Raw genomic sequence first — 27,926 nt, 5'->3', positions numbered from 1 at the left:
TATTTAATTTTTTTTAAATTAAAAATTATTAAATTCATAATTAAAGTTAAAGTTAAAATGTGTAGGGGATGTATTTTTATGATACATATTTTAAGGCATGTTTTGTTCAGGTTTTGACCTGTGAGTATAGTGTGTTTATTTTTAGAAATGTATTTTGCCATATATGAAAGTTTTATTTGTTTATGTATTTGTTTATTTATATTTAATCTATAATGATTTTATCCAAAGCAACTTATATTGTCTTCAAGATACACATTTTATCGGCATTATACATTACCTGGGAATCGAACCCATGACCTTGGTGTTGCTATCATGCTCTATTCTTTGAATTACATTGATTTATTATTTTTCTTAATTAAGAATAGTTACATTAATAATTAAAGTTAAAATGTATAGTTGATGTAGTATATAGTATCATGTAACTATGATATATATATAGTTATATTGTTATATTTCTATGTTTGTCCACCAGGCGAAAATTGTAAGGCTAATCACTTATGAAAGCAAGAGCACAGCTCCCCCAAAACTGTGTCCGGAGTTCACCCGAATGCTTGTTTTACCTTCTTTGCACTTCAATGCATCATTTATTTTGACCATTTTTTCCAGACCGAGTGATGACTGTGAGGTGTAGAGGTTAAGAGACAAAGCGATGTAGCGAGCATGGCATTTTCAAAGTGTGATAACATAGTTCATTGCACACGAGCGTTCCTTGCATCCACATGGACAAAGGTCACCAATATCCAAAATGACAACAGAATAATGCATTTTTAACGAATGTGAAGATAACAATGACAACAGCGTGACATTTCGAGAGACATTAACCACAATATTTGACGCATGGAGGATGGAGGCCATGGAAATATATGTATAATTGAATGGTATAATATATATATATATATATATATATATATATATATGAATAGGCTATATATATATTATAAATAGCATATATTATTTGAAATCTTATAAAAAAACACAAAATTAGAGGTCCATCACACTCACTTTTCTCTGGATCTATTAAGTTATTTTAAATATATGCAATTCATACAAAAAATAATTTGAATACATGTTCTATGATGACCCTGATTTCAATTTCGTCATTAAAATTAATTAAATTAATGAATACATTTAAAATGTTTACGTGTAGGCTATTTTTAGGATCAAATACTTGAAGTCATATTTTTCAGGTCAAAGGGAGTAAAAGTGTGGTTCGTTTTCAAAATACATTTTGTAATATGTCAAAATTGCATACATTTATTACATACATTTCGCTTTATTTGGAGGAAGAGCCTTTTGGATTGTGTGCTAAAAGCTCTTATACAACGTGGATTCAGATCAGCTTTCTATCAGTTGTTCTGTAATAGCGAACGACGTAAAACCTACCGACACGACTGATTTCAGATCAGTACACAAAAGCGTGAGGCACGCTTATGATTGACACGCTTCAGACGAACCCGGTGCCGTATGTCGCATTGGCTACCTAGTTCCACCAATAGGAAGACGCGGCGTTATAGTTATTGTATCCGGGCCAATCAGAGCGAAGAAAGGGGGCGGGAACGCAGCGAGTGGGTAGCAACAGTTGCCCGGGTGAGGACGAAGCGCCATAGCCACGGTAGTCGTGGTGACAAGAACCCAGCAACGAGAATCAACAACAACAACAAACCGATTCATTGACAAAAAGCGTATTAAATCCAAAGTACCGCTGGAAAAGTCACTCGGAATAAGAGGTGATTCCGTTTTTTATATTTCATATGAAGTCTCACTGTGTGGAAAACAGAAACAGGTGCGAGGAGGATGATATTTTTAGCGTCTATCGATGTCCAATAATCATTATCGGTGAGCGGGATTGCTAAGCGATCGTGTCCAGCGCTAGACAGACGCGTCTCTCTAAGGATAGACATTATTACCACCAGCCTCAGCCAAAGCTGCTCGTTGTTATGACGATATACTAGATAGGTTGTACAAAATGGCGGGTGTTGTTTGCAATAATACGTCGTGAGTCTCCATACACATTGCTGGATACTAGCCACCCATCCGTAGCGTTGCTATGGAGCTAGGTGTTATAAACGCTGTTGGCATAGTTACACCGACGACCACGCTGACAAACCTGCCGTTATTGCTGGATAAACCAGATGCTCTCCTGTTCTTAACCTTTACTGACCACTCGATGCCTATTGGATATGAAACCATATATAATATAATGTGCCGAAATAGCATTCGTGTCAGTGCATTGTGAATAAGATGCAAAGCAGGACATTTGACTGCGCAGGTCGAAATGTTTGCACGACCACGAGTAGATTCTTCTACTGTGTTACTTTATGTGTTTAGTTTTTGGACATATTAACCAGGTCCAAATGTTTTATTTATTGACATTTATATTGGTTAAAACATGCCTTATGGGTGCATACGCGTATGTTATAGAAGCCAGTACCTGTTAATTTATGTAAATAAAATTTTTTAATTTTATTATTATGCATCTTATTGTATATTAGATCATTGTGTATTTATTATAATTATTATGATATTATAGAAATATTTGCATTCATGCATTCAGGTGGTGGATGAGGCGATCCCCCTCACAATGTAAAGCGCTTTGAGTGCTTAGAAAAGCGCTATATAAATGTAATGAATTATTATTATAGTTATGTAAGGGCGTTTTTTTTGTTTATAGGAACCAAGTGATGCATACCAAAACAAGTGATAAAAATTCATAAGGTAACGTTATAAGAAATCAAAAGAAGCAAGATGTATACAGGCTTGATTTGATTATAGCATAACTGAATCATACATTTGCCAGAGTAACAGTAATGAAGTAAATTAGTACTGACAGATGAAGTTTGACATTGATTTTGATAATGATTTTTTTTTAAATTGGCATTGATATTTGTGACCCTGGTGTATATTTGTAGCAATAGCCAATAATACATTGTATGGGTCAAAATTATCGATTTTTCTTTTATGCCAAAAATCATTAGGATATTAAGTAAAGATCATGTTCTATGAAGATATGTAAATTTCCTACCGTAAATATATCAAAACTTAATTTTTGATTAAATTAATATGCATAGCTTAGAACTTCATTTGGACAAGTTTAAAAGCGTTTTTCTCGATTATATTTAGATTTTTTTTGCACCCTCAGATTTCAGGTTGTATCTCAGCCAAATATCGTCCTATCCTAACAAACATATACCAGTGGAAAGCTTATTTATTCAGATTTCAGATGATGTATAATTTTCAATAAAAAAAAGACCCCTCATGACTGGTTTTGTGGTCCAGGTTCACATTTAAGGTTTTACAAACAATGAGATTAGATTTTCAAATATCTAAGACACTATTTTTAGAGAAATGCACCTTAAAATTATTATTTTTTTGTGCCCAAGTCCCACTTTGTGTTCTTGGCAATGGTGTGTGCCCTCATTCATTTGCAAGCACTGATCAGGTTACTGGTAATAGGACACCAAACGCTCTGCCCTAACCTTCCCTCCTCTTCTTTTTGCTGGCCCAACAATGGTTGTAGTCTTTAGGGCTTTCCTGGAACCATATGGTTGTGCCAAGGTGGTGATTAGTGATAATAATGAAAACTCAACTAACTTTGTTAGTGTTATTACCTACGGAAAGCATCTTCATTATTATTGGTCATACTTAGACCTTAATTTACATCAGTGCATAACTCATCCTACACTATTGACAATGGTGATTCGCTACACCTAGCAAATGATGAAATTAGAGGGGTCATATGATGTTGCTAAAAAGAACATTATTTTGTGTATTTGGTGTAATGAAATGCGTTTATGCGGTTTAAGGTTAAAAAAACATTATCTTCCACATACTGTACATTATTGTTTCTCCTTTAGGTAGGTGTGGCTGACTCTTAACTTTTCTAAAGAATATCTCTTTGGATTTGAGACTTTGGTCTTTGCAACTTTACAGATCTTCTTTATGCACCAAGAGCTTGTAACACTCCAAAGAGAAAGGAAAAATTGAAATCGCATCATATGACCCCTTTAACAAATGATTGCACGGCTCTCTGAAATGCTTGATTCTGACTGGTCATTTGCGTCATTGGAGGTCTAATATTCGAATCCCAGTAATGACTGTAGCAATGCTGAATAACAGACTGCTCATCCGGTTAGCTGAGGCCAGAGCTTCTTCCATGTCTCTCGTATCACACAGCTAACTTGCTCTCTCTTGATTTATAGAAATGCAGCTGGTACCATCTTGAGTCTCACTTATCGACTGTATTGAAACTGAATTCGGAGAACTGTATTATTAATAATATTGTTGTATTGTTTCTTGTTGCCAGGACAATTGTTTTATGCATTTCTAATGGATTACGACAATAAACAGATAAGATTTTAAAACTGTTTCAACTCAAATCAGTGTTTTATTCAACGTAATTATTTATTTGGTGAAAATCTGTGTAATAATTGGTTTGACTGTACGTTGTCACTTAAAATGTTCATCTTGTTTAAACTTGTTTGCTTGTCTTGATAATATACATTCAGCCAGTTGTTATCACAGAATAAACCCCCGAAACGGTGATATGGACCCTGACACGAAAATTATGCCTTACTTATTCATTTACATTAAAGGCACCTATTGCCCTAGCAATACACCAAAATTCACCATTTCCAATCATACAACTGCATTTAAATGTAGTTTTCTATTTTCTTTTGTTTGTTATATTGTATATATTATCATGTGAATCTGTGATTAATTTCTCCTTTTATTGCATTCAGTCCAATGGCAACTCCAGCGTATGTGAGGGAGCTGCAGCAGACCTCCCAGCCTCAGGGAGGCGGTGTGACTCCCACATCAGGCCAGGCTGCCACCGTGACGGCAGCTCCCCAACAATTCCTGGCTGAACTTCAGACTACAGGGGTCACGCCTTCAGCGGCCCCGCCCACCGGCCAGACCACACCCCCTCCCTCACAAACACAGAAGAGCCAGGCAATCGCCCAGGCACCGCCCACACAAGCCCCGCCCACTCAGACTCAATATGTCACAGCTGAGATTCAGAGCTCACCTACGCAGTCCAGCAGTCAGAATACACCACAGTACATCGTTGTCACAGTTACAGGTAAGAGTTAATAAACATTTTACCTCAACCTAAGAATGAATGACATGCTATAGTCTCTGCTCAGAAAAAAAAAAAAAGATGTATCATTCCTGTAGCTCAAACAGTAGAGCATGAAGCTATACCAACTCCAATGTCATGAGTTTGATTCCCAGAAAGATGTGTACCTTGAATGCAATGCAGGTCACGTTGGATAAAACATCTGTCAAATATTAATACACTTCTTTTTCTCCATGTTTCCTTCCTATAGAGGGTTCTCTTCATTCCAGTGACTCTGTGTCAGATTCTAGTCCTCCTGCTGCTGTAGTCCAGACTGGAGTTCCTACACAGGTGGTGCAGCAGGTGCAGACCGCCCAACAGGTAACACTAACCCTAAACCCTAACCCTGTGTGGCCAAATACACAGCAAAGCCACCGGCACCACCACTCACCTAAACAAGCACTACTTGGATTGTACTGCAATAGCATCAAGGGTTAAATCAAGAAATAACTGAACATATACACTACTGCTATATTCAGCACGGATGCACTGAATTGATCAAAAGTGACTGCATAATTCAGCTTTGCTATCACATGAATTACTGTTTAAAATATATTCAAATAGAAAACAGTTCTTTCGAATTGTAATAATGTTTCACGATATAACCTTGGCGAACAAAAGACACGTCTTTCAAAAACATTTTAAAAACCTTCCAAATCTAAACTTTTGAACAGTAGTGTAGATAGATGGACAGACTGACAAATCTATAGAAACCCTTTGGAATTATATGGCTTCAAATTCAAGCTCATGATAACAAAATATGTCAATGAAGTCCTTTTTTTTCATATCTGTACACAAATAAAGAAAGCGATCAAGGTCATGTATTTAAGTTTGTGAATGTTTAAAAAGTACTTAGTTAAAATGACTTAAAGTGTTCAAATGAATGCATTATAATTCAGGTATTTTCGACCTATCTTGTAATATATAAATACAAAACTTTCATACTAAGTGCTTTTTTTTTTACTTCAATATGGACTAATTAAATGAGATTTCATCAGATCAGAAGAAGTGTTGTTGAAGCTTAGAAAACTGTGAGAGGGTTTTTAAACACCTGGGCCTCAGTCAGTCCACAGATGGAGGAAATTCAGCACTGCTTGTTATTTGAGTCTGAGTTTTGTAGAACAGCAGTTCTTAGAAAAAGGCTTGCCCTGCAGTCCTCAAACGCACGAGACATGATGATTGAGGGATTTTGCTGTTGTCTACCATCATGAATACCCTGCACAGCACTAGTGGGAGGTAACCACAGAGGAAACCGCTGCTCTCAAAAAACAAAAATATGTTAAAGACAAATTGGTAGTTTAACAGTTCTGCTGGAATGTCCAAAAGATTCTGGTAGATATACACAGATGCAAATGCATTACTGTAATAATTGCTTTTATAAACTGTAAGTCATACACTACTGTTTAAAAGTTTGGGGTTAGTAGGTTTTTTTTTTTAAAGGAAATTAATTTATTCAGTATGGATGCATTAAATTGATTAAAAGTGACCGTAAAGGCCATTTATAATATTATAAAAGATTTCTATTTCAAATAAATGCTGTTCTTTTGAACTTTCTATTCATCAAAGAATCTTGAGGAAATCATATTACATTTTCCACAAAAATGGAACTGAAAATTAAGTTTTGCCATCACAAGAATAAATTACATTTTAATATATATTAAATATATATATATTTTTAAAAATTGTAATAATATTTCAAAATATGACAGTTTTTACTGTATTTTTGGTCAAATAAATGCGGTCTTGGTGAGCATTAGAGACTTAAAAACATAAAGTCTTATCGACTTAATGGTAGTATACCTAAAACATACTTAAAGGTTAATTTAGTCTTATTGTGTTTGTGTTTTGGCTAGGAAGTTTACATTCACCAATAGCATTATAGAAATACACTATTCACAGAAGGTTCTGAAAACAGGAGGGTTACTGAGGTAAAGCGAGTGGTATTCAGGTTAACATGTGATCATCTCTGCCCCAAATAAATTTTAATAGGCCACTGATATGACTGGAGTCTTTATCTTATTTTAAACACAAATGCTATTCATTTCTTCAGGGGTAAAGCTTTTTAATGAGAAAAAAAAAACTAAATTGAGTGTCTGAGAAGCTTCTTTCTGTAACTTCCTTTATTCTGTGAAAGTACATACACACATACAAAGCATTAGAGGTGTAAACCATGGCCCAGTTTAGAAAAATTAGTTTGTGGTTTGCCATTCTCACAGTAGCTTTTTCAGCAAGCTAATGTTTTTCATTTTTCCCTGTAATCTATTAACAGAGGTCAGTAGTGCAAGCCACATCTCAGACAACGAAAACAGAGCCGGGCACCCAGCTGAATGTCACCAGCCTACAATCGGTGCACCTGACACAGGAGGTGAGCTCTCTCACTCATATAAATGTGTGTTATTATGCCAGTAAAGACTGGCTTTGCAGTCAAATTGATGCCTATGATGTCCAAGTTCTCTCTCTTTAAAATGCATTTTATGTGACTCACATTTCATTTTCGAATGTTCACAATCAAGTCATCTTGAATGTATTGCATTAAAGGAATAGTCCATCTCGAAAAAGTGGCTTAAGTATTCCTTTAATGCAAAATTCACTAAGCTTACAGTCGTCTAACCCTCTGACGGTTGCTTTCAGAACTCTTTTCTCACACAGAGAGGAAGTGATGCACAGAGAGAGAGTGAAGTGAAGAGACAGAGACAGATAGAAAACTGGTTGGAGAGTAGGCCAGCAGTAGTACTACTAGAGAAAAGCACTAACCCGTTTGGAGACAGTTTATCCTATGCATCTGTCAATGGAGGTTTGCTGGATTGCTCATCCTGTTTCCCCTCATCTCTACCTGTCGCCTATTCACCCGTCACCTTCTCAGTACCCGTCATGTCAGTGGGCTGGGAGACAGACAGGGTCTCCTACACCTCTGCTCCCATGCCAGATGTGCAGTCTTACCTCTATGAGATGCCCTCAGCCCATAGCGTAGGTGACTTTAGTTAAAACACAGTGTTGTAGGTATAGCTGTGGTCAGTCATTGAGAGTGAGTTGATTGTGTTAGATCATTTAGTGCAGTGATTTCCAACCAAGGGTCTATGGGAAGCCTAAATTAAAAATATATAATACACACAATATTGTTCAAAAGTTTGGGGTTGGTAAGATTTTTTAATGTTTTTGAAAGAAGTCTCTTTATGCTAATCAAGGCTGCATTTATTTGGTTAAAAATACAGTAAAAACAGCAATGTGAAATATTATTACAATTTAAAATAACTGTAATATAAAATATAAATTATTTTTGTGATGCAAAGCTGAATTTTCAGCAGCCATTACTCCAGGCTTTATTGTCACATGATCCTTTAGAAATCATTCTAATATGCTAAATTTGCATTTCTTATTATCGTCAATGTTGAAAACAGTTGTTGTTTATGTGGAAACAGTGATACTTTTTTTTCAGGATTCTTTGATACATTTTTTTTGCTTTTTCTTTTCATTGAAAGCTCAAAAGAACAGCACTTAGTTAAACATTATAAATGTCTTTGCTGTCACTTTGATCAATTTAATGTGCCCTTGCAGAATAAAAGTATTATTTAATAAAAAGAAAAAAAAAATAGAAATTGTACTGACCCCAAACTTTAGTATGGTAGTATAGATATACATAATATATAAATATATTAAAATAAATATTTTTTTATTTTAACATGTTTTAAAAAAAAAAGATTAACTGAAAAAAGATTTAAAAAGATTAAACATTTGTTTATATTAAATTTTTTTTTATTAATTTTATATTATCAGCAATATATTTTATATTAAAAAGCTAAATAACTTTAATAAAAGCTAAGTAAAATAATCCTAATAAACTCTATTTTAATCCAATTTATCAAACCATTTTTAGAGAAATCGACTCTGTGAGTCTATTTTTCACCCACAGTATTGATTGTTTTTAGTTAAAAAGTGAATTTTTGATAGTTTTCATTATATTAATAATGAATAATGAAAAATGCTATCCAGTGTAATATGAGTTAAATGAACATATTTCTGGGATTGCTGTTGAGGATGAGTACTTGAACCTTACTGCTGAGGTTGTTTTTTTGGAGTGTGCAACTGTGCATAAGACTAGAAGGTTGGGAAACACTAAATTAGTGCATTGAATGTGGCTGCAGGCATGTTTTTATTGCAGAATTAAGTTTATTGCAGAAGTGTGATTGTGTCAATTTTGCCTTCTTAATTTGTGTATTGGTGTATGTGTGCCTCAGGTACAGCAGCAGCTCCAACAGGTGCCAGTCCAGCATGTGTATACTAACCAGGTGCAGTATGTGGAAGGAGGAGATGCTACCTACACCACCAGCACCATGTGAGTATTTACAGGAACCAACACTCAGCCCCAGCCCTGTGCACATGTGCAGGATCAGCTACAGGACTTCCTGAATTAACCGCTAGCTCTTTGTTATAGCCACTGTTAACCATGGGTTAGACAAAACTTCACACTTGTATTTTCAGAAAGGAATAGCACTGCTTGTAGAATATGAATATCAATTGTGGTGTCAAAAGATACACAGCATGAAACAAAGGTGTGCTTGTTTAAAAACAGACAGCCAACTAGTGCTGTCAAACAATTAATCACGATTAATCGCATCCAAAATAAAAGTTTGGTTTACATGATATATGTGCATGTACTGTGTATATTTATTATGTATATATAAATGCACACAGATGCATGTATATATTTAAGAAAAATAAGTTATGTTTATATATTAAATATTTATATATAATATAAATTATATGAATATAAATGTATACATGTAAATATTTTCAAAATATATACTGTATATGTGTGTATACATAATAAATATACACAGTACACTTGCATATATTATGTAAACAAAAAACGTTTGTTTTGGATGCGATTAATTGCGATTAGCACTACAGCTAACCATAAACTGTCATTAAATTAAAGCAATAAGCCCCAAGAATGCTCCGCGTCGTGCCTAACAACACCCCTTAGCTGTTATAAATTCACTCTAAACCACGGCTTCACGGGGCTTATTGCTTTTATAAAACGGTTATTCCATATACTCAAATATTTATTGAGCAGCAAATCAGTATATTAGAATGATTTCTGAAGGATCATGTGACACTGAAGACTGGAGTAATGATGCTGAAAATTCAGCTTTGCATCACAGGAATACATTACACCTTAGGGCCAGTTTTACTAAACAGGGCAAATTAGCGCGAGAGCGCAATTCCAAAACAGCGCCGATGGGAGGGGAATTTTCTGCGGGTGATTTACTAGCAACACGCAAATTAAAGAACACAGAAGCAACATCTCATTTACATATCGACCAACGCAATATACCAAGCGCAATGCAAATTAGCATAGTCGCAAATAAAGAATAAAGAAATAAAGAAGCCACAGTACATTGAAAAGAACCGCAGGCCAAAAAAATGAAGGGTTGCAGTTTGTTTTGATAGACCTGGTATTGCGTGACTCCTAGTTGGGGGTTCCAAGTCATCTTTCATTTCCTGAAGCAAATTAAAAATAACATGGCTTGGCAAACGATATGTTTGGACAATGTGTTCTTCTTGCTTTCTAAATAAATTAATACGTGTGGAAAAAATCCTCTCCCTTCTACCACGCGCTCTCTGTTCTTTGCTATGCCTCTCATAGCAACAATAATTGCAGCCATTTCAAGCGCAAAATAGTTTAAGACATACTTTTTTGGGCGTTAAATAATGGCGCAAATACCAGTCATTTGACGAGTGTGAACGTTAGTGAAACGCATTGCATGATTTATTTGAACACTCTCCTCCCATAAATGTTGCGTCTGAAAGGGAAACTACTAGAAATGCATATTCAATAAGGTCAGGCGCAAAAATAACTGTCTACGCCTTTTCAGCGCTAATTCTTCACTGCGCGTCTTTAGTAAAACCTGACAGTACTATTTTAACGCCAAAAGACGGTGTGCGCTGGCGCAAGCTGTTAGTAAAACTGGCCCTAAATATATATTGAACAGTTATTATAAATTATAATAATGTTTTATAATATTACTGTTTTACTGTATTTTTGATCAAATACATGAAAGCGTGAGAGACTTCTTTCAAAAACATTAACAAATCTTACCGAACCCATACCTTTGAACATGTTTTTTGTCTCTGTAATATATTTCAGAAAACCAGACAATATAAAATATTAAATTATTTATTATTAATGCAAAAAATATTTAGATATGAAATATTAAAATAGTACTTATTAAAAAGGTTCTTGTGCTTAAATATGTTAATAATAGTTTTACCACAGGATTTGAAAAGTTTTAAATCTCAAAACTACTAATTACTAACCCAAGGTTACATATCAAAAGATTTAAATATGGAACAAGACTGTTTGGAATTTTATTTGCAAAGTCTGAAAAGCCCAAGGTAGTAAAAGTTGTTCAAACTGAATACTATTCTGAATCCTAACCCTCTTCATTTTCTCCCAGTCGTTCCAGCAGTTTCCCGTACACAGAGACCCCTCTGTACACCCAGACCACTGCTGGACAGTACTATGAGACCACCCCTGCCTCTGGTTCTGAGGCCACGTCCCCCGGCACCCCTCTCACTGTCTCCGTGACCACAGGATCCCCCGGGGTATCCATGTTTGTGGCGGGGACGGGGCAGATCGTGGCCAATCCCACGACGGCGGCAGGGGGCGGAGTCACAGCTGTAGTGGCAGCCACTGGGACGGCGTCGAACGGTTCTGGAGATTCCGGAGGCGAGGCTAACGGTAGCAGCGGGAGCTATGTGATTCCGGGAGGCTACATGCTGGCTGGCAGCGGGACCGGCAGCAGCGGAAACGGTCACGGTTATCCGCACCCCACTCGTGCCTCTCCAGCCACTGTGAGTATAAACGAAGGCGAGGACAATAGCGTGCCGTCGGCAGACAAAAAGGTATGACGACAGCAGGGGCGGGGCTTAATCGTCACTCATCGCCACTCACAGATTCCCCCCTCTTCCCGCCACCCAAATGAACTTAAACGCATGGTGATCTCATTGCTCCGTTCCACATGCCAGAGAGCACAGTGATACTTCCAAGTCCAAATTGATTTCATTTTAAGTTTTATTCTATGAAGAAAAAGTCATCAGTCATTTCAATGATGACACATGTCCAGTTGACATGTAGCTTGTCAGTGGTGCTTGCTTTCACTGTGCTGTTGTATTCATTGCTGCAAACATTAAAATTCAGTCATAACCATATTCATAATATCCATGAGAGACAGATGGCCTTGTGTTCAACATGTTCCTATATGCAGCAGCTTTCCAGTTTTGCTGCACATTCTGTTACAAAATTCTTTTAGTTAAGAATTGAGACATTTTATTGATTTATCGTTTCATTGCATACTAGACTTGTATGCCACGGCACGCAGAAACAGTTGTCGAGAGGCATACAGAGCTGTGCAAAAGTGTTTGCCCCCGTCTGGTTTTCTGTATTTTTGCATGTTTAGACACTGAATGTCATCAGATTTACAACCAAAACATGGGGATGCATACCATTCAAGAGTCTGTAAAATTTGTGTTTGTTATGCTATGTTTCTTTAAATACTAGAAATTAATTAGTTATTAAATTAATAGAAATGAATACTTTTATTCAGCAAGGATGCATTAAATTAATCAAAAGTAACTGTAAAAACATTTATAGTGTTACAATTTAAGATTTCCGTTTCAAATAAAACTATTTTCTATTCATCTAAAAATTTAAAAATATATTCAAATAGAAAATATTTATTTTAAATTGTAATATTACAATAATACTGTTTTTACTGTATTGACAGTCAAATACATGTAGCCTTACCGAGCATAAGAGACTTCTTTCAAAAACATGAAAAAATCTGGCCCCAAAACTATTGACTGTTGGTATGTTATTTTTCTGCAAAAAAATGTCTACCGAACAGTTCTGCTTTTGATTCATCTGTCGGCGCACTACTTCACACTTGAATTATTGTACAACTGAAACCTTGAACTCCAAAGAAATGAAAGACCAGAAACTTTGTTTCTCTTTTACCACCAGACTATATGCTAACACAATCATTCATACAATAACAATAACAAAACTAATATAAAATGTGCACAAACTCAGAAATTCAGACAAAAGACCTATTCACAGCAGTGTATGCTTTCATGAAGCTGTCAGAATAACAATATTCATATGTAAAGACATTGCAAAATAATACCATTTGTTGCACATTCGAGGAAATTGTATTCATTTAAAGTCAACATGAATTTAAAACCCACTGCAAACTCACATTTCAGGTCTGAAACATCTGCTTCTTATCATCCAATCAACTCGTGACAATAAAATCAAGCCCTGTTCAACATTGTTTTCCACTTGAATATTTTTTACTTCAAAATGAACTAAAATGGGGTTAGTGAATGTAGTTTACGGTTGACTTTAAATGAATTACATTATGCATGAGTGTGTAATTACAGTCTGCATGCAAAAGCATATGCACGGGTTTGCATTTGGTTGTTTGTGTGTTGTGTGTCTTAGAACATCTTTTAGACTGGGCTCTCTGTCTGAGTGTGTGTGTGTGGCTGTGTGTGTGTCTTATCCCGGCAGCTGTCCTCTGGCCCTCAGGTGCAGTGGTTGTTGGATAATTATGAGACAGTGGAAGGGGTGAGTTTGCCCCGGTCTACTCTCTACTGCCACTACCTGCTGCACTGTCAGGAGCAAAAGCTGGAACCCGTCAACGCGGCGTCCTTCGGGAAACTCATCCGCTCGGTGTTCATGGGGTTGAGGACCAGACGCCTGGGCACACGGTGAGAGGAATCAGGTCACATGACATGTACTTTTATTTTAGTGAGTCAATTCATTCAGAGAATTTGAATGAATTTATTCACTAAATTGCCCCCCCCCCCCCCAAAAAAAAACATCCTAAAATGAAATGTATTTAAGCTCTATTTTTACCTACGTTAAGTAGTTTCATTTATTATATGTTCAAATCAGATCAACTGAATCAATTAAAAATGTTGGTTCATAAGAACGGTTCACTCACAAAAGTCACACTAAATTAATATGGCATACGTCACCTTTCAAAAGTTTGGGTTCAGTAAGACTTTAAAAAAAATTAATTTATACTTTTATTCTGAAAGGAACTGATCAAAGATGACAACACAGTTATAACACATTTCTATTTTAAATAAACGCTTTTTAAAAATAACTTTATATTCCAAAGAATCCTACAAAAAGTATCATGGTTTCCACAAAAATATTAAACAGAAATAATGCCTTCCAAAATAATACTATTGGTTTTTGAGCAGCATATTAGAATGATTTCTGACGGATCATGTGATACTGACTGAAGACTGGAGTAATGATATTGAAAACACACACACACACACACACACATATATATATATATATATATATATAGTGCTTCATTAAATTATATTGTATTTAAATAAATTTTATTATATTATTGTTTTTCAAGTGTAGTTTTGATCAAATAAATGCAGCCTTGGTTAGCATAAAAAAATGTAAAAATCTACTGACTCCAAACTTTTGAATGGCGATGTGTTTGAGAGTCGCGCATATGTGGTTAGAAGCCTCCATGATCCTCTGGTTCAGGTCACGCAGGTGCACTGAAGCTTTGGTGTGTTTGTTCCAGAGGGAATTCCAAATATCACTACTATGGACTGCGGATCAAAGCGAACTCATCTCTGCTCCGTCTGATGGAGGACCAGCAACACCTGGCCATGAGGCAGCAGCCCTTCTCCCAGAAACAGAGGTGGACACACGTGCTCTCTTTCATACCTTGCTATCGGTCTCTCTGGTTCCTGTGTTTCTCAGTCTGGTTCTGTCTCCCTGAAGGCTGAAGCCGGTACAGAAGGTGGAGGGAATCACTAACGGAATGTCGTCAGGATCCGGACAGCAGCAGCAGCAGAGCTCGGGTCTGTCGGACATCAGCACCCAGGTCCAGCAGTACCAGCAGTTTCTAGGTGAGTCTTGACATCAGTGTGAAGTGTGAACCTTTAATGTCAGAAGCGTAACCTGAAATGCATGCAAAAGTGGTGCTAATCCCGCTTCTAAGTTACAAATGTGAAACGTCCCTTTACCCGGGGGTTTAAAGCGGAGGTTCGAATGACCCATAACCCAGGGTTAAACGTGTGAAAAGCCCTCACATGGATTTTTACAACAAATCATTATATTGTTATCATTGCTGTTTAGATGCGTCCCGAGCTCTCCCGGAATTCCCTGATGTTGACCTGCAGGGTAGAGCTTTACCAGAGGGCATTGAGCTGGAACATCTTAAAAGCTTTCAGTTGCTCTACAGAGAACACTGCGAAGTGAGTCTTCTCTCTTCTTCTCTGTTTGAAACCAGAGATTGACTGTCGACATCACTATGAATATCTGTGTAGAAGCTAAATATCTTTTCGAATTGATTTTTAGTGATGTTGTGTTTTTCTTAAGGCCATTCTGGATGTGATGGTCAACCTTCAGTTCCCTTTGGTAGAGACTCTTTGGAAAACGTTTTGGAGGTTCAGTGAAAGTCAGGCAAGAGACTCAGCAACACTAGCTGTGTAAGTTTGCTTCTCAGCACAACAAAATCCAACACTACATGTCAAGGTTTTCACAGTTTTGCCTGCTTTCAGGAGGATTTTTATCAAGATGGTTCTCGGGTGGTTCTTCTGAGCAAGGGTGGTATAGAGAAATATTAAATAATTGTCAGAAAATATAAAAAATATTTTTTTAATGTAACAGTTTATTGAACATTTAGACAAAATATGAAAATTTAAGAAATCAAAAAAAAAAAAAAGTGTTTTTTGTTGAATATCACAATTAGGGCCCTATGAAATCCGTTTTATTATTTCCCCAAATTCCATTTTATTTTCAAATTCAATTGTTTCCATTTTAAATGTTCTGGATTCTGTTTGTTTTCCATTTAAGGTTTTCCAGACTCCGTTTTAATGGTTAAATACAATTTTATTCATCAAAAAGCATGTCTAATTAATTGAAATCATGAAACGTACAATATTAAAGAGAAATGTATTAAAAGTTTAGCAAAAAATAAATTTTTAATGCCCTAAGTATGTTTTATTTTTTTCTTCAGTTCAGTTTTATTTTTTACAAAATTCTGTTTTCAATATATTTTTATGGATTGTATTTTAATGGTTTCATTAAATATTCATAATCTAAAGCATCTCTAATTAATTGATTTTATTTAAAAAAAAATTATTATTATTATTATTGTATTTATTTATTTATTTTTGCCGAAATACTGTGTTGTGTATTTAAATGTTTCTGCTAAATAAATTTAGACTAAAAATGTTCTGGTAAATATTCCTTTAAAAATAATGTTTTAATAATAATTTATTATCAGTAGTAGTACTATGATTACATTAAGTAATAGTTCCATCATGGTTTTTTTTCACGTTAAACTGAACTTTTATTTTGACGGGTTGCTGAAGACCTTTAGGTTTGTGTTTGTACATGATATGACGATAGTTTTTCTTAAAATAAATGGTAAAATGCTCATGAAGTGAGATTGTAGAAATGATGTTCATGTGTTCATGTACTCATATATTGAGGCGGCAGAGGCTGAAAACACAGCGAGCGTTACGTGTGCTTCAGTATGTGTGTTGTTAACGAAACCGCGCGTCTGCGCCATTCATTCACACAGAGACACGCAAAACATTAAGGATTCATATTTAAATGTATTTTTTGCGGCTTAATATTCACAGACACTAATCCATATCTTGTTTTGATATAACAGTGCTGACCTACTTTTGATATATCCTTCCAAAATTTGCCAAATTCCGTGACATTCTGCGTTATAAAGTAAATTACGTTTTATGACTGGATTCCGCGATTCTGTCCGTGTTGTCCACATCGCGGAAATCATAGGGCCCTACACAATTGACATTAGATGAACTTCTGATAGACTGTAATGTTTAATAATTGAGACCTTTATAACAGTATAGCAGACTACTTACACAAAATGCATATAAATATCAGTTGTCACTCTAAATCTTCCAATAAGATGATATTTAAACGCCTAGTGTCATGATCAAAGCTCTGTTGTTTTTAGTTTAACAACTACTGTGAAATATAATTAGAATTCAAAATATAGTTTAAAGTGTCATTTATTCAAGAAACATGTCTTGTTAAAAACAGCTATGCTGCTTAATATTTTTGCGGTGACTGATACTTTTTTTTTTCAAGATTTTTTGATGAATAGAAATTTAAAAAGAACAGCGTCTTTACTGTCCCTTTTGATCAGCTGAATGCATCCTTGCTGAGTAAAAGTATTAATTTCTTTCAAAAGAAAAATCTTACTGAGCCCTAAACCTTCAAACAGTGGTGTAGGTATAAAATAAAACAATTAACTTAACATATAATGCAATGCAGCATTCCTCAAAAGCCTGTTGGATTATATTTGGTACTCACATTGTAACACCATTTTTCTAGAAAATGGTGTGTGGATAATCACTAAGTCGCTTCAGTCCAGTAAGTGTTCATCTTGCAATATTACTAACAATATGTAAGTTATTCTTATGTTTACTTTATAAAAAAAGATTTCACAGTAAAAAGACATGTGGTGGATGTTTTTAGAATGAGAATAATAAAGTATAAACTATCAGTCAGACAACAGCTTGTAGCTGGTTTTTCATTAGTTGTACACAATCATGTTCAAAATTTAGAGACCTTATAAATTTGCATATCAGATATGATACCGTAGGCTTTATAGGGTTAATGAATAATAAGACAAACTTTATCGTTTTTTTTTTTTGGCTATCTTAGGCATGACGAGTCTGAGAAGAGGCTGCCCAAGTCATGTTTGGTGCTGCTCTGTAAATATGATCCAGTGCTTCGCTGGAGTCGTGACTGCGACAACACACTGTACCAGGGCCTGGTGGAGATGCTCATCCCAGACGTTCTGAGACCTATTCCCAGTGAGTTCTCTCAATACAGATTTACTTATTACTATGCAGCAGTATGTGCCAGAGCTGGTGGTGATCCATCAGGTGAGTCACATTTTGCCTGGAGTGGCCTATTTTTACTCACATTGACATTCGCCAATTTGGATGTGGATCGACATTCAGGCTGCCAGGGCACCAATTACAGGCGAATCGTCCACTGCCACACAACATCATATATTTTTCTGAAGTATCTTAATTCTTTCGCCAGGTGCCTTAACACAAGCCATCCGAAACTTTGCGAAAAGTCTTGAGAGCTGGCTGACTAATGCCATGATGAACATTCCTGAAGAGATGGTTCGTGTGAAGGTCAGTGATCGCGACAAAGTATTCATATTTAGTAACGAATAGCTCACCCAAAAATGAAAGTTGGCTGAAAATGTACTCACCCACTGAACATTCAAGATGTAGATGAGTTCGTTTCTTCATCAGAACAGATTTGGAGAAATGGATCATTTCATCACTTGCTCATCAGTGGATCCTCTGCAGTGAATGGGTGCCGTCAGAATGAGAGTTCAAACAGTTGCTAAAAACATCACAATAATCCACAACACAACGGTTTCCGCAAAAATATTAAGCTGCGCAGCTGTTTATTGAACAATAAATCAGTGTATTAGAAGAAGGATCATGTGACACTAAAGACTGGAGTAATGACTGCTGAAAATTCAGCTTTGCCATCGCAGGGATAAATTACATTTGAAAAATAACAAAATTATTTAAAAAAAAAAGGAAAATAAATCTTACTACCCTAAACTTTTGAACGGTAGTGTACGCCTTATTTGCTTTCATTACATTTGACTTTTTTACAATATAGTTGCATCATATCAGCCTCCTTTCACTCTGGTATTTCCTACATTAGTCAACCACTACAGTCAATACCACAAAACTCCTGTTTTATGAATGACTAATGATAGTTAGTGCTGACAGGAAGATAAAATAGTGTGCTTGTGACACAGGGTTTAAAAGTGTTTGAAGACTTAAAACCTTTCCCTAATGAATTTTGTTTGAGGAAAATGCAAAGGTCACATCATCTGCATTAAGACATTTCCTTTTTACTCTTTTAAATAGTCTTTAATAGCAAAACAAAATCCCTAAATACTACAATACATTAAACATTAGATAATTACATTTTAGAATATTAAAGGGGTCATGACATGGATTTTTTAACATTTTATTTTAACATGTTCCTTGAGGTTTACTTATAATGATAATATAGTTTTTTGCACAAAAAAACAAATAAATCTGTGGGAAAATTATTATTTTCAACCCTCATTCTAACCCTCTGTCTAAAAACGACCTGTTTTAAGGCTTCTCAGTAATCGGCCACTGTTATAATTGGCTAGCGTCATTGCATAGGAAACAGTATAAACCATAGATATATATACGTAGATGCCTCATTAGCGACTGTTTCTGTGGGCCGCTATACGTATGCCGTCTGCCATATTGTAACGGTCAACTTGACGTCATTCACCATAGTAATCACTGAATATTCGAAAGATGCCACAATCCTGCACAGAACGGCTCAATGGCTCTGTGAGAACCTACAGTATGGTGAATGACGTCAAGTTGATCGTTCCAAGATGGCAGCCGCATCTACGTGCCTGGAGCAAGTGGCAACCTCCCGCTCTCACTCGTGAAGCCAAAACGGAAGTGACTTAAACTGTAATTCGTCAACTGGCCGCTAGAGGCTGGCTGCAAAAGGGAGTCAATCCCATAGACTCCCCATGTTAAAATGCCCAACTTTACAGCAGAAAAAAACATGTTTACAGCCTGGTTCAAAAAATGATTTTGGTCTATATAGCTAATTTTGCCCTTCATGACAACTGTGAGGGGGGTGAATTTTTTTATAACTCATCCGTTTAATTGGTCTTTGTTTAGGTGACGTCTGCAAGTGCGTTTGCTCAGACCCTGCGCAGATACACCTCTCTAAACCACCTGGCCCAAGCAGCTCGTGCCGTACTACAAAACACGGCACAGATCAACCAGATGCTCAGCGACCTCAACAGAGTGGATTTTGCCAATGTGCAGGTGTGTGTGACTGGCAGGGACGGATCTAGAAAATAATTTTTGGGGTCTTTTGGGGGCATGGGGTCTATAAGGGGTGGCAACACCAAAGCAAGCCCCCATGCATAGTTTTTGGGGATTTATGGTCTGACATACACAGTTGTGTTCACAAATATTGTATTACCATTAAGTAATCATCTATACTGTTTAAAATGTAAAATAAATAACAACATTTCAATATCCATCATGGCACCAAGTCAATTCACAATATAAAAAACTTCAACAGGTTATAAATGTTTCTGAGCTTGTATGACTAAAGAAGACATGCGGTTCTATTAAAATAACATAGGCTACTTAGATGGTATAATCACGTTTAGTGCAAGTTTAAGAGCAACAAAAACTTTTGAATTTCTTAACATTAGAAAGAAATACAATAATATCAAAGCACTGAAACTGTTTGATTTTCTGTTATTAACAGAGGTGGGAATGTCTGTAATCACCCAGAACAAACTCTATCAACCATATACTCTAGCAACACCCCAGCAACTGCATAGCAAGAGCCTAGCAACCACCCAGAATATCCTAGCAACCAACTAGCAACACTTTAGCAAACATCTAGAACAGCTAACAGACCAAACCATTTACGTTTTTAAACAAGACTTTAATACAAGCCAGCATAAATTTGTCTTTCAAACTTTTCAATCTAGTTTTTACAGTTTGTCTTACAGTTTTTTGCAACTGCTTACACACATATTCAAAACTTTGCCTCTTTTTTCAAAACTTCAAAAATCCAAGAATTGCACACACAAAATGCAAAATGCCTCGCATCTCTTGCAAAATGAAGCACTGCATTCAAAATATCACAAACACATCTCAAAAGCAAACATTTGCAAACACCTTTGCCATAATATTAATTCCTGTTAGATTTTTGTGTGTTAAATAGAGAATTGTGTGTTGTGTTTTGCAAACAGTGTTTTATGAAATTGAAAACTGAGTCAAAGGCCGAGAATTAGCGTATGGTTTTGCAGATTTGGTGTGTGGTTCTGGTATTTGTGTCAGGTTTCAGAAACTGTGTGACAAGTAAAGATTTTGTGTGTAAGCAGTTGAAAAAAACTGTAAATGCTTACACAATTCAAATACACCGATGACTTTCCTGCTCAGTGAACACTGAGATCAATAACACTGTAACAAAAAAACTCTCACTAGGATTCAGGAATTATTTTTGTAGCTCAATGTCTATCACAGTATACATAAATTACTGTAAAGTAATCTTGTAGTAAATGAAAAGCACTAGAAAAGTTCAAATACCAAAGAATTGTATGAACTCGGTATGCACCACAATACAGTACAGTAAAAAATAAAATTAAAAAAAGTAAATTTAGTATCCTCTGCACATTTCGCCAAATTTCATACAGCACTATAGCAGTTTCTTGGTCTCCTGACACAAGACTAGCTATATCTCTAGGCAGTCATTTCTCAGTTCTGCAAAAATGCAGTACATCTAAAAAATGGTTACAAATAAAATTTGGCAGTCACATGCTGTGGTGTACAACATGTGCTACAGTTTACTGTACATATAGAATAGTGAAATATCCATTGTCTAATGTCTATCTCAGACATATCCGGACGGGATTAGATTTCTCAGAGGACTTCTGAGTTAGCTGAGAAGCAGTAATTATCTGATTCACGAACAAATATAAAAACAATTCGTTAGTAGTGAACAGGGTTCACAAAACCACAGGCTTTGTGGTTTTGACTCCGGTTCATAAGAGTCATTTGTTAATGAAGCCGACTACACTGGCACGCTGCGTGCGCGTGCAACCAGTGTGCACAGTTTATTGAAAGACGTGTTTTTTGCCATTATTTTGCGTATTCTGTCATCACCGCGGCTGAAAAGTAGCACATGAAACACTACTTACATTTATATTTTATTCTGTGATAATTCTGGGGTGGCACAGCTTTTTCTTAGGGTGACAGTTACAGCCCCGTGCCACCCCGGTAGATCCGCCCCTGGTGACTGGACAAATCCCTCACGTTCCCAGGCAGATTTGAGGCTGAACACTGTATTTACAAGGGCTGAACTAGAGCTTTCATCTGTCACCATCTGAGATGAACTCACTTTTTGGCATGCAAGTGGGTGTTTGTGGTCTGTCTAGCTGTCAGGGAAACGGAAACATGAGTGTTTAGCATAACATGCGATTTGTTTCCTTAAAAGTCATTTAAAAAGGGTTTACGCTGTCAGTAGTCATTTATTCAATGATTTTATCGTCCCAGAAATGAAAATTCTTTAATCGTTTACTCACCCTCATGTTGTTCAGACATGTATGATTTTTTTCTGCACAACATAAGAGAAGATATTTTGAAGAATATTGGTAACCAAATATTTTTCTGTTCCCATTGATTTCCATTGTATGGTCAAAAAATACAATGAAAGTCAATGGGAACTGAAACTGTTTGGGTACCAATGTTCTTCAAAATATATTTTTTCATGTTCCATAGAAAAAAGTAAGTCATACAGGTTTGGAACAGCATGGGGGTGAATAATGATAAAACGATTTAGTATTTTTAGCTCGAAAATTCCTTTGTATAAGTTACCAATCCTGGGTAAGGTGTCTTTGTTTTTAGATCAACCCTTGTGGGATTCAAAACATTTTTGGTTACAATTTGGTCATAGCTTTAACCGCTACACCATACCAAAAAGGGAAATACTAGCCTAGGGCTGGGCGATATAGCTAAAAAATGTATCAACGATATAATGTTTCATATCGTTCGGTATCGATAATTATTGACATTTTTTTTATAACCTTTTTTAAAACAAAGATCAATAGAAAAAAATGTTTAAATTTAACCACTGTATTTTTAAATTAACCCAATTTATTGAGACAGACAACAATTTTTTTTTGTTTTAACAGTCAAACACACAATAGAAATTAAACAAATATCTAATTTCTAATGTTTTATATGCAGATTAAATAGGTTTTAAGGAAACTTTTGTCTTGTCTCCCGAGGCCACAGGAGGTGCGCAATGAGCAAAATAATGCCGCACATAATGTCAAGGCATGGAAATAACTGTCTATAAAAAAACATGCATTATGTCTAAATTAACTCATATAAATCGAATATAATTGAAATACAAAAACCTGTGCTAATTGAAAGAAAACAAGTTGACAAAAAGATTGAATCCAAGATTTGGTAATATGCAGCACAAGCAATTTGCAAAAGGCTGTTGATTTTTGACTGGGAAGACATAATTAGGTAAAGGACTCTCAGCTCAGCACACAGGTTAATGGATATTTCGTTCAGTTTGTGTTTGTGAATCCCCATGCGCTTTCACTTGTAGGAACAGTATAATTTATTTATTTATTTATTTATTTATTGCTGAATAGCATATACTATACCTTTACCTAATTTCCTCTGACTCTGTTGGCCATATTGAAAAAGTTCCTGAAAATGTTGTCAGTTCATTCTAGGATTTGTTGCTGGTACTGATACATGCAGTGCCCTCTTAGGTTTATCTATCAATGAATCCTCTAAGGCAGTGTCTTCACGTTGCGTGCTAGGTTTTACAAGAGAGTTGTAATGACAAGCAGCTAAACTCTTCCTGCTGAAATGGAGTTTTTACAGGTGAGCCTCGAAAGGGTGTACCAACATTAGGTTTGTGGACATCATTGGCGGGAAAGACAAGAAGATGATGTGACACATCAGTTCTGTTCTAAATCCTAGATCTACTATCTACAGTTGATGCATAGCAAAATATTGAGTTTTTAGTTAATTACAATACAGTTCAAAAGTTTGAGGTTGGAAATATTTTTAATGTTGTTGAAATAAGCCTCTTTATGTTGGGTGCATTTATTTGATGGAAAATACAGTTAACAACTACTGTGAAATATAATTAGAATTTAAAATATAGTTTAAAGTGTCATTTATTCAAGAAACATGTCTTGTTAAAAACAGCTATGCTGCTTAATATTTTTGCTGTGACTGATACTTTTTTTTTTTTCAAGATTTTTTGATGAATAGAAATTTAAAAAGAACAGCGTTTATTTGAATTGTCAGTTCATTCTAGGATTTGTTGCTGGTACTGATACATGCAGTGCCCTCTTAGGTTTATCTATCAATGAATCCTCTAAGGCAGTGTCTTCACGTTGCGTGCTAGGTTTTACAAGAGAGTTGTAATGACTGTTGGAGCCAGTAACTGTAATGTCAAATATGTTTCTCTCTTTTACTCATCATGTCTTACCCAGCCCACTGCTCTCTTCTGGTTCTCACACTTCCTGTATCTTTTCTTTGTTCTCTCTTTAGCTCTATGGTGATCCGAGACCTGACTCTCCGCAGTTTTTTTTTTCAAGATTTTTTGATGAATAGAAATTTAAAAAGAACAGCGTCTTTACTGTCCCTTTTGATCAGCTGAATGCATCCTTGCTGAGTAAAAGTATTAATTTCTTTCAAAAGAAAAATCTTACTGAGCCCTAAACCTTCAAACAGTGGTGTAGGTATAAAATAAAACAATTAACTTAAAGTAAAAAAAATACATTGAATTTATAATAAAACATTTAATTTGAACAAATTTTGTATTCTTTAGCTCTATGGTGATCCGAGACCTGACTCTCCGCAGTGCTGCAAGCTTCGGCTCATTTCACCTAATCCGCCTGCTTTATGATGAGTACATGTACTATCTGATAGAGCACAGAGTTGCCCAGGCCAAGGGTGAAACTCCCATTGCTGTCATGGGAGAGGTACAAACACACTCAGACACAGAAATCTTTACCTGATCTCAGACACACTTCTCATTTCAGTGTGTAAGACAAAACTAAAGTGTGTCACTCCTCTCATAACAGGATATTAAACTGAGGAACTGTGAAAGACCGATTCTGACTGTAGTGTTTGAAATGTCATAATTCTCTCTTTTGCTCCTTAAGTTTGCAAGTCTTGGTCGAAGTTTGAACCCGCTTGATCCTGATAAAGGTTAGTAGTTTTACACACAAACCCCAAATACACAATAATCAAGTCACAGATTTGTAATAGTTTCTTCTTCATTTACTAAATTCAGGTTTTAGTGAAAAAAAAATCAATCAGTTAATTTCCCAAAGCACCCAAGCAACCACAACTCAGAACACCACATAGCAACCAACAGGCCAATTAAAAAATGAAACTATAAAAATTCAATTAAATTTATAATAATAATCATTATTATAATTATAATATAGATGATTATAATTTTAATGCCATTTTAAAATAATTAAAATGATCAGATGGATTATCAGTATTTTGAAAAAAAATGTTGACACATTGAATTTTTAATAATAAAACTATATTTTAAAATGAAGTAATGATAATTATCATTCATTTTTATTGTCATTTTAAAATAATTAAAAAATACCAGATGGATTATCGATATTTTGAAAGAAGATAAAAAAAATAAATATATAAATAATATAAATGATTATTTACAGTAATTTATAATTAATGTAAGTTAAATGCAATTAGTTAAAGTAGTTAATGTATTTCAATGCAATAATTAAAAATATCAAATGTTTTATCAATATTTTGAAAAAATATTACAAATAAAAATATAAAAATATATTGATTTGGTAAAATATATGTATTTAAAATAAAGTAATTATTATTTTCACTAAATTTCAATTTTGTAAATTTTGTAATTTTAAAATAATTACAAAATATCAGATGGATTATCCATTTTTGAATGAAGTTATAATTATTATTAATATTAGTTATGAGTCATTTTTATTGTAATTTTAAAATAATTATAAAATACCAGATGGATTATCATTATTTTGAAAGAAGATAAAAAAATATGAATATAAAAATACATTTAATTTATAATAAAATAATGAAATTGTATATGTACTAAAAATGAAGTGATTATTAATTACAGTAATGTATAATGAATGCAAATTACATTTTAATATAATACAAAATATAAAATATATTATTAATATTTTGAAAACAAAAATATTACAAATAGAAACACATTGATTTGGTAATAATAAAAATGTCTATGTATTTAAAATAAAGTAATTATTATTTTCACGAATGTATAATGTGATTTAAAGTTGATTGTAATTTTAAAATAATTAAAAAAATATCAGATGGATTTCAGTACTGAATAAAATATATGTATTTTTTATAACTGACAGTCTCTATATGTCTTTGTGTCTCAGAAGAGGAAGAGGAGGAGGAGGAAGACAGCGACGATGAGTGTCAGGAGTTGTCTCTGCAGTCTGATGGGGGCGCTATCGGGGACGAATCTCTAGAACCGCCCGCTAAGCTGGCTCGAACCGACCAGAGGGTGCTGTTCACCACAGGAAGCATGGATAACTAAGAACTTGAATACACACATGCACCTACAAGCACACGCTCCACATAACACTCGCCCATCATTCCTGCACTTAAACCAACACATGCATCTAAAAAACAGAAATGCTGCAGCTGCATATTTACACAACATTTCAGATGTTCGTATGTACATTTCCATGCCCGTCGACGTCTCAAATGCACATATACACAAGCATTCACTGAAACACAGAGACACAGATAGTGCCACCCTCACACACTCATAACATGAGCACCATCACCGATCATATCAAGATCTTAGACAGGGTGTAGAGGTCACTAACAATAGCTCTCGAATCTAAACCTGATTCTGTCTCTATTAGCTGTTAAGACGCAAGAACACAAATGAAACCTGCTGCAACTGGATCCTAAGAGTCGTTCGCGATAGACTGAACTCTGATTGGCTACTGAAACCTGAATGAAACTGTCAGTCAAGCTTTTTTTTAACCTGAAATGGTTGTTAGGGAGAAAAGATGGACTGTAAGTGTGCGTGTTGTGTGTTGATGTATACTTTCTGCCTATCCGTGCGTTGTTCGTGTGATTGTGAGTGACCCGGGACCTTATCGTTTTTATCGGCTAGCGCCAACGCGTGTGTTTTTGTGCATGATGTGCGAATGACCGTCCGTGGTTCTCAAGAAGTGTTGATAGTTGTTTTCGTCAGTGGTACCTTTTTAAGTTCTTGATGCCTTCAGTGACTGCCATGTCAGTAAATGCGTTAAGCATATTACAGCCCGGCTCTTTAAAAACTCAATTTCCCATGAGTCTACTGGGTGTATGTGATTCAGCTGGGTTGTGTATTTTTGATTTTTAGGGCTAGTCTATACATACCTCTGCAAATGACAGCAGTTTGCCAGAAATGAGAGGAGAGGTCAACTCCCAACAACCCCCTCCCCCCGGTTTTCCTCTCACTTCTTATTTTTTTATATGGTTTTTCGTTTTATTTGGTTGCACTTTTTCTTCTTGCCAAACGTCGTCCTGAGCTTGGCACAAGACATTAAATGTTTCTGTCCTTACATTCTTTTTTCTATGGTCACAAAGTGACAATCTCGATGTGTACAGCGTTGTCTAACACTGTTTAGTGCATATTTGATGGTTTGCTGTGTGTTTGAGATTTGGGTCAAGATCTTTTACTAGAACCCTTCAAACAAACTTGACATAACTGCCCATAGTAGCTAGGAAATGTCAAAGTAGAGAACGAAACGATCTTTCGGCCATTTCCTTCTCAAGACTCGTTCATTTAATTCTGTTCTTGTGTTGTGGCATATTTAATTATCAATTTGAGAGAACTACAGTACATTAAAACTCTATATCCCATATCATTCGACATATGTAAACTACGATTATTTCTGCTGTAGATGCTGACTGATCTCAAACCAGCATGATGCTTTTCTTTCCCTCTGATTCTCTTGATCGAACCACAGGAAACATATCAGAAGATCTGGAGATCCTCTCTGTATGACAGCCATTTTCATAACAAAATGAATTTCCCTTTTCACTTTTTTGAAGTTGTTTCCATTTCTTG

At 35.5% G+C, this 27,926-nt stretch overlaps 1 protein-coding gene across 1 annotated transcript; it reads left to right on the top strand.

Annotated features, from left to right (window-relative positions):
- Positions 1 to 1,563: 1,563 nt before the first annotated feature.
- LOC107758098 (MHC class II regulatory factor RFX1-like) lies at positions 1,564 to 27,926 on the top strand. The gene is made up of 19 exons (XM_016575754.1): positions 1,564 to 1,727; positions 4,740 to 5,080; positions 5,328 to 5,437; positions 7,386 to 7,481; positions 9,352 to 9,449; positions 11,575 to 11,971; positions 13,689 to 13,888; positions 14,737 to 14,856; positions 14,940 to 15,067; positions 15,297 to 15,415; positions 15,540 to 15,649; positions 17,871 to 18,022; positions 18,258 to 18,355; positions 19,925 to 20,074; positions 23,511 to 23,532; positions 23,638 to 23,674; positions 24,633 to 24,786; positions 24,970 to 25,015; positions 26,233 to 27,926. The coding sequence occupies exons 2-19, from the start codon at positions 4,744 to 4,746 to the stop codon at positions 26,391 to 26,393; spliced, it is 2,535 nt and encodes an 844-aa protein (XP_016431240.1). The 5' UTR covers positions 1,564 to 1,727; positions 4,740 to 4,743; the 3' UTR covers positions 26,394 to 27,926.

Source organism: Sinocyclocheilus rhinocerous, unplaced genomic scaffold, assembly GCF_001515625.1.
Source record: "Sinocyclocheilus rhinocerous isolate Xijiao unplaced genomic scaffold, SAMN03320098_v1.1 scaffold234, whole genome shotgun sequence".
Taxonomy (NCBI): Eukaryota; Metazoa; Chordata; class Actinopteri; order Cypriniformes; family Cyprinidae; genus Sinocyclocheilus; species Sinocyclocheilus rhinocerous.
Note: the sequence above shows the minus strand (reverse complement) of the source record. Positions and strands in the feature narration are given on the sequence as shown.